Source organism: Entelurus aequoreus, linkage group LG07, assembly GCF_033978785.1.
Source record: "Entelurus aequoreus isolate RoL-2023_Sb linkage group LG07, RoL_Eaeq_v1.1, whole genome shotgun sequence".
In the NCBI taxonomy this organism is placed as follows: Eukaryota; Metazoa; Chordata; class Actinopteri; order Syngnathiformes; family Syngnathidae; genus Entelurus; species Entelurus aequoreus.
The window spans coordinates 75,835,521-75,848,765 of NC_084737.1; the positions used below are offsets into that span (position 1 = coordinate 75,835,521).

Genomic DNA, 13,245 nt, shown 5'->3' on the forward strand with positions numbered 1-13,245 from the left:
GGGGAGGCCAACACCACTCAAGACAATCACGTCCAACACAAGCCAGCATTGCATGAATGTCTTTAGAGAGCGTGCTGCCAGTTGGAACACAGCCTGTGTCCATGGTGATCACATTATTTTTCAACATTTTACTGCTACCACATATCATACAACTATTTATGAATGCCTTTATGCCCACTCAAGGCCTGGTTTGGAGGTGACAATGAGCACGCTTATGCCATTTAAAAACCACAAGGGGAGCGTGTAACGAGATCCGGTGGTACAAGAGCTGTGTCAAACATCCTGCCTTCACACAGATGCTCAGTCTTACACCTATGATTCATTTTTTTTGCAAATATATTTGATTGAATTTTACAGTTAAAATCACATTTGACAATCATACTTCACTCACTCAGACCCTTCATACATGCACACATGCACGCTTGAGGAGAGAAGGTGCACTTGGGCTTTAACAACTCAAGGTTTACAGTATAGACATTATTAGGAAAAAGTACCCAGATATTGTATATATCCATCCATCATGCACTGGCTCAGGATCAGCAGACGATCCAGACCATAGCAAGATGGATGAATATTCCTCGAAATCAAGGATCGCTACATCACCTCCCGGGGACCTTTCCACCATTCACACTCAAAAAAGAAGTGTCACATTTTCGTGGCTTGATCAGATGCAAAAAATTAAAATAAAATAAAAAAGCAAATAAACCGTGACAAAATCATATCAAAAGTGACACAAAAAAGCAATAGTAGTGTGGGAACAATACAAAAAATAACGATAATAAAAAAGGAATAAAACTACAAAAAAGATATGACTATTTTTTAGGGGTGTAACGGTACACAAAAATTTCAGTTCGGTACGTACCTCGGTTTAGAGGTCACGGTTCGGTTCATTTTCGGAACAGTAAGAAAACAAAAAAAAATAATACATTTTTGGGTTATTTACCAAATTTGCAAAATCTTCCACCAAAAATATTTTTCTTAGTGGAATATTTCATGTGAAGTAATCGGAACCTTGGATAGGTCAATAATTCATAATAACATTGATTTTGATTCAATATTATGTTTTGAGCAATGACAGTTTGAAAGAAAAAAAAACAGCTTTGTTTTATTAGTCAACATTGCAACTTTTTCTAAAATACATTTAACCTTTAAGCTTTTTTATTTCACTTTTGTTATGTTTTTGTTTATTTTAATAGTATTTTTAGAATGTGCCGTGGGCCTTTAAAACATTAGCTGTGGGCCGCAAATGGCCTCCGGGGCACACTTTTGACACCCCTGCTATAGATAATAAAAAATTAAATCTGATAAATCTATGGATAAAAAGCAGAGCCTGGCGACGCATGCGCATTTATCATAACTCTCTTGCTCTCTCTGTCTCTGACCCTCCCTCACAAATGCTGCTGCGCGCACAATTTGTTTTGTTTTTAACCCCTTCTTAACCCTGAACGTACATTGAAAATACACGCAACCCTAGACGGGCTAGGATAGACTGACCATACGTCCTCTTTTCACCGGACATGTCCTCTTTTGCAGAGCTGTCAGGGCGGAGTTTCTTAAATGCCGCAAATGTTCGTCATTTTGAGTAAACAATGCACACTGAAGTGTGTTGTGCCTCGGTATGCATCGTTTACACAACGTGCGTTACGCTACTTAATATGTCCGTGTGGAAACTCGTTCGGTACACCTCCGAACCGAACCGGAACCCCCGTACCGAAACGGTTCAATGCAAATACACATACCGTTACACCCCTACTATTTTTTTTAATGTCTATAAGTTATGATTCAATATGTCAGTAAAGGCTTCCAAGTTAGTTCCCATTTATTCATATTTGTAGACCTTTATTTTAATCAACATTCAACACACTTCCTTGTGGTCTGGATAATATGGACTGCTAATAATATGCTTTGGTGTACATTTTCCTCCACAGTCACTTTTGTAACCCCCATTTTGAGGTAGTCTGCAAAGTGTGAAGGTGTTCTCTTGGCTGCAGATACCCCCCACACGCCACCTCCAAAGGTGTCAAGATGTATATTTTGAAAATATAGTTAGGGCCGGTGATGTTCATCCTCAAGATATATATCAAACTACATTTTCAAAAGATACATTTTGATACTGGTGAATTTATATACTGCTTGGGTACATTTTTGACCGTGTTTGGGAAAAAAGAAATAGGGGTGATGTTCATCTTCAAGATATATATATATTTTTTTCCAGACATGGGCGAAAATGTACCCAAGCAGTATGTAAATTCACCGGTCACAACATTAGGTACACATGCCCACTTTACAATTGGCCGAGCGTCATTACAAAAAGCTGCTTTCATCATTTATCTCACACAGTATTAATGTGCGCATGCCACAACTAGATGAAAATACTAGCTTTTGTTTCCTTAAGTCGTAATGTCACTCTTTTTCTGTCTGCGTTTAGCGGCTCACCTAACTTCATTGTGGCCCATCTTGACAAAAAAACTAATCCTGTGTAAAATATTGTGGACAAAAATACGGAATGATTTATTCTTTATACATCGGAGCAGGCGGGAGGGCATAATATAAGGGATGACCCTCGGCAAATGGGCGCCTTCATGGCCAACACTATGTATGTGTTTGACCACTTATGTACATCCGTCAATCTGTGATGTCACAAATGGCCCACTTTTTAAAATATTTTAAAAATTGTTCAGCGACATTCAAAACTGCGTGCAAACTCACACCCAAATTCATGAATCTTATGACTACTGTGGACTCTTTTGACATTGTTTAACATGATTTTCCAACATTGTAACATAAGTCAGAAAAGAGGAAAATCATATGTTCCCTTTAATGTTTATTATTGAGGTGTGCCACAGAACAGCACTACCACATAGACTTACATTTAATGTTGCTTTTTAAGGTATTCACCATAATACTGTTGTCAGGAAATGCAATGCAGTTCTAAACCACACAGCGGGGGGGAAAAATGAATACCTTAAAACGGAGAATGTTCTTTTTTGAAGGCAGCATATTTGTTACAGGTACATAATACATTATCTCTATGTACACAACACAGATTACACTGTAATTTGAACACATTTATAACTTAGACAAAACCACATTGAACTAAATCTTTTATGTATCGTATCCTACCATTCCCTCTCAACTCAACTTTGTAAATAGTTAAACATTCAGGTGTTATGTAAAAATAATGTATGTTAATCGAAGCAGCAAAGTGATGTGGTTCATGTTATAATGACGGGGCAGTTTGTAGACAATTGCCAACTCTTAGAAAAAATAACATTTTGAATCCAGTCCTACTATCTTTAAATGTAATGAAATGCAGATGTTAGTGTTTTGTCACAAATGACCAGCAGAATGCAATTTATCTCAAAGTGTGGTTTTTAATATAGATTGAACTGATGATTAAACTTGCATGCAAGCACCTTTTCTAACTGTAGAGATTCATACCAAGAGTTTACTAAGAAAAAGGAGCATTTCATATTTCTATAATTGTCATTTTTCAAGTATTGATTAATTCATGATTATACTTTGGCAGCTTTTACAGTGTGTAGATATAATCGTATATTTCTCAGTGAAGGTCATTGTCTTCAAGAGACTGCGCGCGGTCACTTGCATCCATCCATCCATTTTCTACAGCTTGTCTCTATATAAGAGCATAACTTCTGATCCTGTCATCTTGATTGTGAGGTTTATAACTGTTGCACTAAAAGATTGCCTGTAATTTGTCTAGAGCAGCTTGAGCTGATGTAGATGTTTTATATATTTATACTGTTTTAAAAATCCATGCCTTATTCATGTTGAATGCTTTTCATATTGTACTATGCAACTTTCACAAGGGAGTGATTGCCTCATGAATTCAGCATTTAATGTGGTAAAACATCGCCGTGCCGACACTAAGAACAAATAAATGTGTTTCATCTTTCATCTCCAGTGCTTTGCAGTCTGTCAGCAGTTTAAGAAAACACAATTATGTAAAACCAGCAAGGCAACCTCATTAAATGTAAAATATTTGTTATGGTTATTTTAAGCGTATCTTCTTGCTGTGATGCTTTCTGTTGTCTGCTTTGAAGATCTTCTTTGGCTCACACTGCAGGTTATGTGCTTCCTTCTTGTGGCACACGATGTGGACCAGCTTCAGGTTGTCACAAGTGAACAGCAGGCGGTAGAAGTAAGTCAAATTGATGTCCTCACTTTTGTGGTTCTGAAGCGCATCCATAAGAGCTGGAACGATTGTCCTCTTCTTTTCAATCCTTGGTAAACAGAAGTAGACGTCATTTTATAGATTGTTTCGGAATGTCGAAATGTCAAACCTGTGGTCCAGATTCCAAGTGCTGAACATGATGCGACTCTCTCTGCTGCTGTAGGGATTGATGGAGTGGAGCCACGCGCACTTGGGCTGGTCAAAGGAGCCCTGAGGCAGAAGGTGACTGGTGTAATCTAATGGTGCCTAATACAAGAGTTCAATTGTGCTTGACAATACCTGGCAGGTAAACCATCCTTCTTTTGTACAGATGCGATCCTTCTCTTTTGAAGAGCGGTCAAAGTAGCAGCCGTTGTATTTGTCACACTTGAGCATATGTGAGAGGCTCTTTGAGGCCTGCACACATTCTTCACGAACTTTAGTTTTCTGCACGGCTTTGGTAGCTTCATCCAGCTGTTAATAACAAAGACAGGAAACTCTTACTGCGAGAGTGCACCCCCTGACCTAAAAAGAGCTGTTTTGGCTTTACGTCTTTCATGTAGCTCCTTATCCTGTTTTCACAGTTAGACTTCAAGTAGGCTGACTTGGTCTTGAATCGAGCCTCGACACCTGAGAGGAAAACACAATTGAACTAACAGATATCACTTGTTGGAATAATACAAAAGATACACACTAGCTTAAATGGAACAAAATAGAACATTAAAATGCCTTTAATATTTATGGCATGTCTTAATGGACCTTTAAATCAGCCTTTCAGCCATGCAGCTTTCCTCAGAGGTAAACACAGTTTCCTAAGTATGCAATGTGAGCTTATTACCACGAATGGGGTGTTCCTACTAGTGTGCAACAGTGCAAAGACACATCTATGTGGGCATATCCCCACTGAATGGCAGTAGAGAACACAAAGTATTTACTGTATTTTTCGGAGTATAAGTCGCACCGGCCGGAAATGCATAATAAAGAAGGTAAAAAACATAAGTCACACTGGAGTATAAGTCGCATTTTTGGAGGAAATGTATTTAATAAAACCCAACACCAAGAATAGACATTTGAAAGGCAATTTAAAATAAAGAATAGTGAACAACAGGCTGAATAAGTGTACGTTATATGAGGCATAAATAACCAACTGAGAACGTGCCTGGTATGTTAACGTAACATATTATGGTAAGAGTCATTCAAATGACTATAACATATAGAACATGCTATACGTTTACCAAACAATCTTGTCACTCCTAATCGCTAAATCCCATGAAATCTTATACGTCTAGTCTCTTACGTGAATGAGCTAAATAATATTATTTTATATTTTACGGTAATGTGTTAATAATTTCACACATAAGTCGCTCCTGAGTATAAATCGCACCCCTATGAAAAAAAACTGTGACTTATATTCCGAAAAATACGGTACAAGTCTTTAAAAGCACAGTAAAAATCCACCCATCCATCCATTTTCTACCGCTTGTCCCCTTTGGGGGGTGAGTGTGAATGTTGTCTGTCTATCTGTGTTGGCCCTGTGATGAGGTGGCGACTTGTCCAAGGTGTACCCCGCCTTCCACCCGAATGCAGCTGAGAGGCTCCAGCACCCCCCACAGTAAAATCTATGTCATCAAATTCAAGTTTTTTCCCCCCAACTTTATAAATACTAAAAGTCTCAATTTTGTTTTCCTTATCCTGGCTGGATCAATATTATTAAAATCCAAAAATGTTTAGCCATGGGGTAGTTTGTTTCCTTTTATGTTTAGCATAACAATGCTCAGTCTTTTAGTCATTCCAATATAGAACACTTTGCAAATATGGCATTCTAGCATATAAAGAACAAATGTCTTATGGAATATGGGTTCATTTTATATAATTTTTGTGAATGATTGTCACATGTTTGCCATATATTAGTGCAATGATTTACAGGTGTTACATCAGTATGAGACAACAGATATGGATCTTAGCCATGTCTTCTTGGAAGTTGGTGGTTTATAGCTATAAAACCACTTATCTTTTAAAGTAGGTCACCTTTTGAAAGTGACAAGTGGAGCTTCTGGAAATATTTGTCTTAAGCGTCACACCACTCTCTTAATACTCAAATTGTCAATGATCATTTATTTTACCCTGTTAGCCTCCCTGCTGTATGGAGTACAGAAATATTTAATTTTTTGGTTGTTTTAGATCTTTTTTTAGCAAGAATGCTGCCTTTTTGTGTTGTTGCTGCAGCTGTTACATATACTGTAATCTTGCACATGGTAATTTGGATTTGTAATATAAAAATATAATATATCAGTATTTATTATATACTGTATAGATAATATGTAAATATTGCATACAGTATATGCTATATTGCTACTACGGTACATTTTTAGTCTACTTAATACCTGCATTATCCTTTCCATCCTTTGAAACTGAGGGACTGTGTGGAACAATTTCCCTTGTGGATCAATTAAGTGTGTCTAAGTCTAAGAAGAAAGTCCCTATTCATTTAACACAATCATGACTTTGGTAGTGTATTTTCTTTAAATTTGGCTAAGATTTCTTCAGATTTGGCCTCAAAATCATAATTTCGGTCACAAATATTGGAATTTATGGCCTATTAAGACATTTTTAAGCATTTGACTGAATTGGTGCCTTGTTTTTGTTGAATTTATGTCCCTATTCCAAAGAAAACCTCACTTTTGATGACTTTCACTTTTTAGAGATCTAGCTGTGTTCAAATTAACCATTTTTCTATAAAGCTTATTTGGAAATTCTGCTGTACATTGTCCTGCTTCCTGTTCAGTTTTTGATAATTTTTTTTAGTATCCACACAAATAGTTGAATGCCCTAAAGTTGTACAATTTGAAGTTTTAACATTTTGTTAAACAAAATATGCCTCTGAATTTGAATTAAAGTACAGATGTCCCGATTCATGGAATTGGAGACATTTTTTTTTCCTTTTTGAACTACTGTATTTTTCAGATTATAAATCGCAGTTTTTTTCATAGTTTGGCCGGGGGTGTGAGTTATACTCAGGAGTGACTTGTGTGAAATTATTAACACATTACCGTAAAATATCAAATAATATTATTTAGCTCATTCACGTAAGAGACTAGACGTATAAGATTTCATCGGATATAACGTACACTTATTCAGCCTGTTGTTCACTATTCTTTATTTATTTTAAATTGCCTTTAAAATGTCTATTCTTGGTGTTGGGTTTTATCAAATAAATTTCCCCAAATAATGCGACTTATACTCCAGTGCGACTTATATATGTTTTTTTCCTTTATTATGCATTTTCGGCCGGTACTGTTTATACTCCGGAGCGATTTATAGTCCGAAAAATACGGTAATCTGCTGATGAGCTGCCGAGCCTAGCCGATCTTTACCACAGCTGTGTCCCAGTTAAACTGCAACGATTCATTGAATAGATTGATCCATTCAATTAGAAAAAAGCATAGATTAGTGAACGAATGACAGTCATTGCAATGAATCTTTGTCGAACCGCATGGATGCAGTCTTTCAAGCTCATGGAGGTCACACAAGATATTAAACATGGCTCTCACAGCGCCACTACTTAATTCACTGATGTTATGCAACATGTTGTATTTGAAGTAAATTATTTGTTGAAATTTTACATCTGTAAACGACAAAACTCGTCTCGCTAAAATCGAACCTTTCTGTGTTCGTTAAATTATCAATCTTTCTTCAGTGAAGCAAATTTATTTTAGTATATTGAACATCATTTTGGAGGGTTTTAGCTTTCATATGATCCTTTTTTAAAACCAGTGGATTAATGAAGTCAGGTTATAAGATGTTTCAACAAAATGGTTAAGTGACAAGACTCTTCAGGGACTGCACATATTTTATACTTACACAAACATTTTATACTGGCTTACCTTGTGTAATTTTAAAATGCTCAGTTTTTTTAGTTGGGAGAAAATAGTAAGCATGGGAATATGGCATCACTTGTATGGAACGTTTACAACAACAAAAATAAAGCTGTAGTCAAAATTTCAGCATAATTCCCACCAATAGACTAACATTGGTGAACATGTTCATTATTCTGATCCATATCTTAAGTTAACGTACCAATGATGGTCACACACACACTAGGTGTGGTGAAATGTGTCCACTGCATTTGACTCATCCCCTTGTTCACCCCCTGGGAGGTGAGGTGAGGGGAGCAATGAGCAGCAGCGGTCGCGCCCTGGAAACATTTTTGGTGATTTAACCCCCAATTCCAACCCTTGATGCTGAGTGCCAAGCAGGGAGGTAATGGGTCCCATTTTTATAGTCTTTGGTATGACTCGGCCAGGGTTTGAACTCAACACCTACCAATCTGAGGGCGGACACTCTACCCACAAGGCCACTGAGCAGGTCATATAACTGATAAGTGATTGTTTCCTTGATAATACAATTGAAACTACAATAACGAGTTAGTCTTTTGAGCAGCTTAACAAGACCAGTCTCCCTTCAAAAAGATCCAAACCCCATCTCGAGAACTCAATATAGGCTTTCAAATTCTGAAGCAGGCATTTTTTGCGAGTATTTTGGTGCACAGCACAGGGGCAAACCAGCTGTAAATGTTTTGATGATTTTCCGGCCCACACCATCCATACCTATAAACCATTCTTTATCCTCCACTCTGCTCTCCAGCTCAGATCTGTCCTCCAGGTTGTGAAGAAGGTCAGTCAGGATTTTCCGCCTCTTGGCAGACTTCTCATCATGCAGGAGGCCCTTTGCCGCTTCAATGAGGCCCATGGCATACTGGTCCGACCCTAGTAAATGAGCGATGTCGCACACAGCTTGAAGTGGATAGAAAAAAAACAGTGCAATACAATTTGTTCAGATTATGTTACAAATGTACAGCAGAATATACAATTATGTCCAGAAAGGGGTATGAAGAAGCCAATCTTATTTGATCCAACCCTTGTTTGGTATGATTTTAGGCACTGTTCTTCTTTGCACACATCATATACTTATATTGTTTTTTAATCTAATCCATATTAGTACAATGTGCCTTACCTAATCCATTCTCTACTTTAGATCCATTCAATGTTATGTGCATAAAATACTTCATTTAATTTATTGGATGAAAATAATTTTTATACATTTTCTGGTAATCTGATTGTTTGCAGTTTGAAAGTGTACAATATTTGTAAATTTCAGTATTTTAGATTTAATGAACGAGTAATTTGTATGTTCTCTATATCCAACCTTATGGATTATTCTGATCTCTTGGGCAGCACTGCTACTGCATGATGTATATATTACTGCATATCTCTACACAATTCAGATATAACAAGAGAACCAAAGTATGTAGTGACTCTTCTTTCAGAATTATTTCTGCCAATAGTGAAATATTTTTTTGCCACTTTGTCGTGTGTGTCGGTACTTAATGTGGTTTCCGTATTTGTTCTGTTTTCTTTTACCATGTTGATATCTACACCATCAATTTGTATTTGTGTTCAAGTATTTTTGTATTTCCATACAACGTTTTAGTTTTACTTAAATTTAAGGATAATCTGTTTTTAATCAAACCATTTTCTTAGTTTGCTAACTTCTACCGGTACAGTTTCCAATACGTCCTTTGTAATTTCCCCTGAGCAGAATGCAGTAGTGTCCTCTGCTATAAGTTTTTCTTGTCTTTACAAATGCCACCAATGTATGAATGGAATTATTTTAGTCCTAGGATTGACCCGTGGGGTACACCACAATATTCAGTATATCTAAGCACTGTGATGTGTGCTGTCTGAGCTTCATGTATTTTCCTATTACCGTATTTTTCTGACTATAAGTCGCAGTTTTTTTTCATAGTTTGGCCGGGGGTGTGACTTATACTCAGGAGCGACTTATGTGTGAAATTATTAACACATTACCGTAAAATATCAAATAATATTATTTAGCTCATTCACGTAAGAGACTAGACGTATAAGATTTCATGGGATTTAGCGATTAGGAGTGACAGATTGTTTGGTAAACGTATAGCATGTTCTATATGTTATAGTTATTTGAATGACTCTTACCATAATATGTTACGTTAACATACCAGGCATGTTCTCAGTTGGGTATTTATGCCTCATATAACGTACACTTATTCAGCCTGTTGTTCAGTATTTATTTATTTTAAATTGCCTTTCAAATGTCTATTCTTGGTGTTGGGTTTTATCAAATAAATGTCCCCAAAAAATGCGACTTATACTCCAGTGCGACTTATATATGTTTTTTTCCTTCTTTATTATGCATTTTCGGCAGGTGCGACTTATACTCCGGTGCGACTTATACGCCGAAAAATACGGTAAGTAGCTTTTCACCCATTTAAGAGCCACACTCCCAAATGTCCTAAAGTATCGATTGTGTTTGATTCTGTCAGATGCTTTTGGTAGATCCATAAATACTGTGGCTTCAATTTTATGTTAGACATCACTTCCGCCTTGATATGTCGACCTTACAGAATAATCACCTACCCCCACCCCATGCCTGCTGCTTGCGGAGGAGAACGAGTTCTGTGTTGTCAGGCAAAGTTGCAAAGTATTTTTCAGTCACTTCTGTCCCGTCTGCGTACAAACAAACATGTGCACCTAAAGGCGGTACCTGGAAAGAAAAAAAAACATAAATACAAGTGTCAGTTCTCCCACTCTATTATTACTAGGGACGAATTTATATGAATTAATCGTTGTGTATTTTGTTAATTATAGGTAGGTGGTCACATGTTACACAACCTCGTGGTCAGAGTGTCAGCCCTGAGATCAGTAGGTTGTGAGTTAAAAACCCGGCCGAGTCATACCAAAGACTATAAAAATGGGGCCCATTGCCTCCCTGCTTGGCACTCAGCATCAAGGGTTGGAATTGGGGGTTAAATCACCAAAAATGATTCCCGGGCATGGCCACCGCTGCTGCTCACTGCTCCCCTCACATCCCAGGGGGTGGATCAAATGCGGAGTAATTTCACCATACACCTAGTGTGTGTGATAGTATATATGTATGATAGTATATATTTGAGAGTATATATCGGTATCATGAATCAATTTAAGTGGACCCCGACTTAAACAAGTTGAAAAACTTATTCGGGTGTTACCATTTAGTGGTCAATTGTACGGAATATGTACTTCACTGTGCAACCTACTAATAAAAGTCTCAATCAGTGTGACTTTAACTAATGTGATATGTATACGCACTGTGTATTACACACCGTGACAACTTCCTGATAGGTATCCGATATGTAAACAAGGGAAATCGAAACCCGACCAAAAAAACTAACCTTTAACAACTTGCAACCTTTTTTAAGCAACTCCTTCACGTCTTTAGCCGCGACGCCGTACTTTTTGTTGTCTTCGAGGCTCCTAATTTTAAAAGGTCTGCTTTTCGCGAAAAGTCCAAACATTGCTCGTCTCGTCTTGTCGCGGTGTGGCGGACGGCTCAAGTACCCGGATGTGTTAGCTCCGCTACTTGTTTTTGAATTTGCGTTTACTAGGAATCCCAGCATGCATTGCGCTAAAGTGGCCGAGTTTTACATTTTTTTTTTTTTTAACATCTTAATGAGCACACACGTGCTAGTCATGTCTCATGTATTTATTTTAAATCCTTTTATAGAACGACTTTTGATGGCGATTTTCTGCACTCTGGTGGTAGAGTTATGTACTACAATGCTAACATCTGTTTTGGCGTTCAAGTCTGTTTTTCAATATCCATCCATCCATCCATTTTCTATTGAATGATAAAATGTTACTAACTAACATACGTCGATAGATAAATGGCAGACACGATAACTTGCCTTCGCGGCTCCGGATTTTAAAAGGTCTGCTTTTCGCGAAAAGTCCAAACATTGCTCCTCTTGTCGCGGTGTGGCGGACGGTTCAAGTACCCGGATGGACGCTACTGGTTTTTGAATTTGCGTTTGCTAGAAATCCCAGCATGTATTGCGCTAAAGTGACCAAGTTTTACATTGTTGTTATTTTAACATCTTAAATTAACACACACGTACTACTAGTCAGGTCTCATGTATTTATTTGAAACCCCCCCCTATCTGTGTCCTTTTATAGAACGACTTTTGATGGGGATTTGCTGCACTCTGGTGGTAGAGTTATGTACTACAATGCTAACATCTGTTTTGGCGTTTAAGTCTGTTTTTTAATATCCATCATGATCCATCCATCCATTTTCTATTGAATTATAAAATGTTACTAACATACGACGATAGATACATTTTCAGACACGATAACTTGCCTTCGCGGCTCCGAATTTTAAAAAGGTCTGCTTTTCGCGAAAAGTCCAAACATCGCTCCTCTTGTCGCGGTGTGGCGGACGGTTCAAGTACCCGGATGGACGCTACTTTGTTTGAATTTGCGTTTGCTAGTAATCCAGCATGCATTGCGCTAAAGTGACCAAGTTTTACATTGTTGTTATTTTAAACATCTTAATTAACACAAACGTACTAGTCAGGTCTCATGTATTTATTTTAAATCCCCCTGTGTCCTTTTATAGAACGACTTTTGATGATTTGCTGCACTCTGGTGGTAGAGTTATGTACTACAATGCTAACGTCTGTTTTGGCGTTTACCGGTAAGTCTGTTTTTTAATAGATTTAACTATAAATGTTACTAACATACGTCGATATGACAACTGTAGACACAATAACTTGCCAAAAGTCCAAACATTGCTCCTCTTGTAAGCGCAGAGCAATCGGATTTGACAAAACCTCATCATGCTGGATGCAATCTTACTTGGAGGGGAGGAAACAGGTGATAGAGGTAAGCTGTGGAGTCCCCCAAGGCAGTATATTAGGGCCTTTACTGTTCCTAATATACATAAACGACATGTCATGCAAATGTGAATTGTTCTTGTTTGCGGATGACTCGGCCCTGCTGGTATCAGACAGGGACAAGTCACAGGTGGAGAAAATCCCCAGTGCTGAACTCTGTAGAACTTGCACCTGGCTCGCTGACAACAAGATATCCATACACTTGGGTAAAACGGAATCCATCCTGTTTGGGTTCCACATCAACATTAAGAAAGTCAATGACTTCACTATAAAAGTGGGTGACATTGTTATCACTAGGAAAGATGAGGTCCCTCTAGAATGG

The 13,245-nt window shown here is 37.7% G+C and overlaps 2 protein-coding genes across 2 annotated transcripts in view; one reads left to right on the plus strand and one right to left on the minus strand.

Annotated features, from left to right (window-relative positions):
- Positions 1–3,988: 3,988 nt before the first annotated feature.
- dffb (DNA fragmentation factor, beta polypeptide (caspase-activated DNase)) lies at positions 3,989–11,602 on the minus strand. Its single transcript, XM_062054503.1, has 7 exons — positions 11,424–11,602; positions 10,630–10,756; positions 8,782–8,967; positions 4,725–4,804; positions 4,475–4,648; positions 4,305–4,405; positions 3,989–4,244 (listed from the first exon to the last, which is right to left on the minus strand). The coding sequence occupies exons 1-7, from the start codon at positions 11,544–11,546 to the stop codon at positions 4,013–4,015; spliced, it is 1,023 nt and encodes a 340-aa protein (XP_061910487.1). The 5' UTR covers positions 11,547–11,602; the 3' UTR covers positions 3,989–4,012.
- Positions 11,603–11,706: 104 nt separating this feature from the next.
- nphp4 (nephronophthisis 4) overlaps positions 11,707–13,245 on the plus strand; it is a 486,853-nt gene continuing 485,314 nt past the window's right edge. Inside the window, exons 1-3 of the mRNA XM_062054501.1 lie at positions 11,707–11,790; positions 12,647–12,724; positions 12,840–12,912. Of these exons, the coding sequence (XP_061910485.1) occupies positions 12,687–12,724; positions 12,840–12,912 (111 nt within the window). The 5' untranslated portion in view covers positions 11,707–11,790; positions 12,647–12,686. The remainder of the gene's footprint in view (positions 11,791–12,646; positions 12,725–12,839; positions 12,913–13,245) is intronic.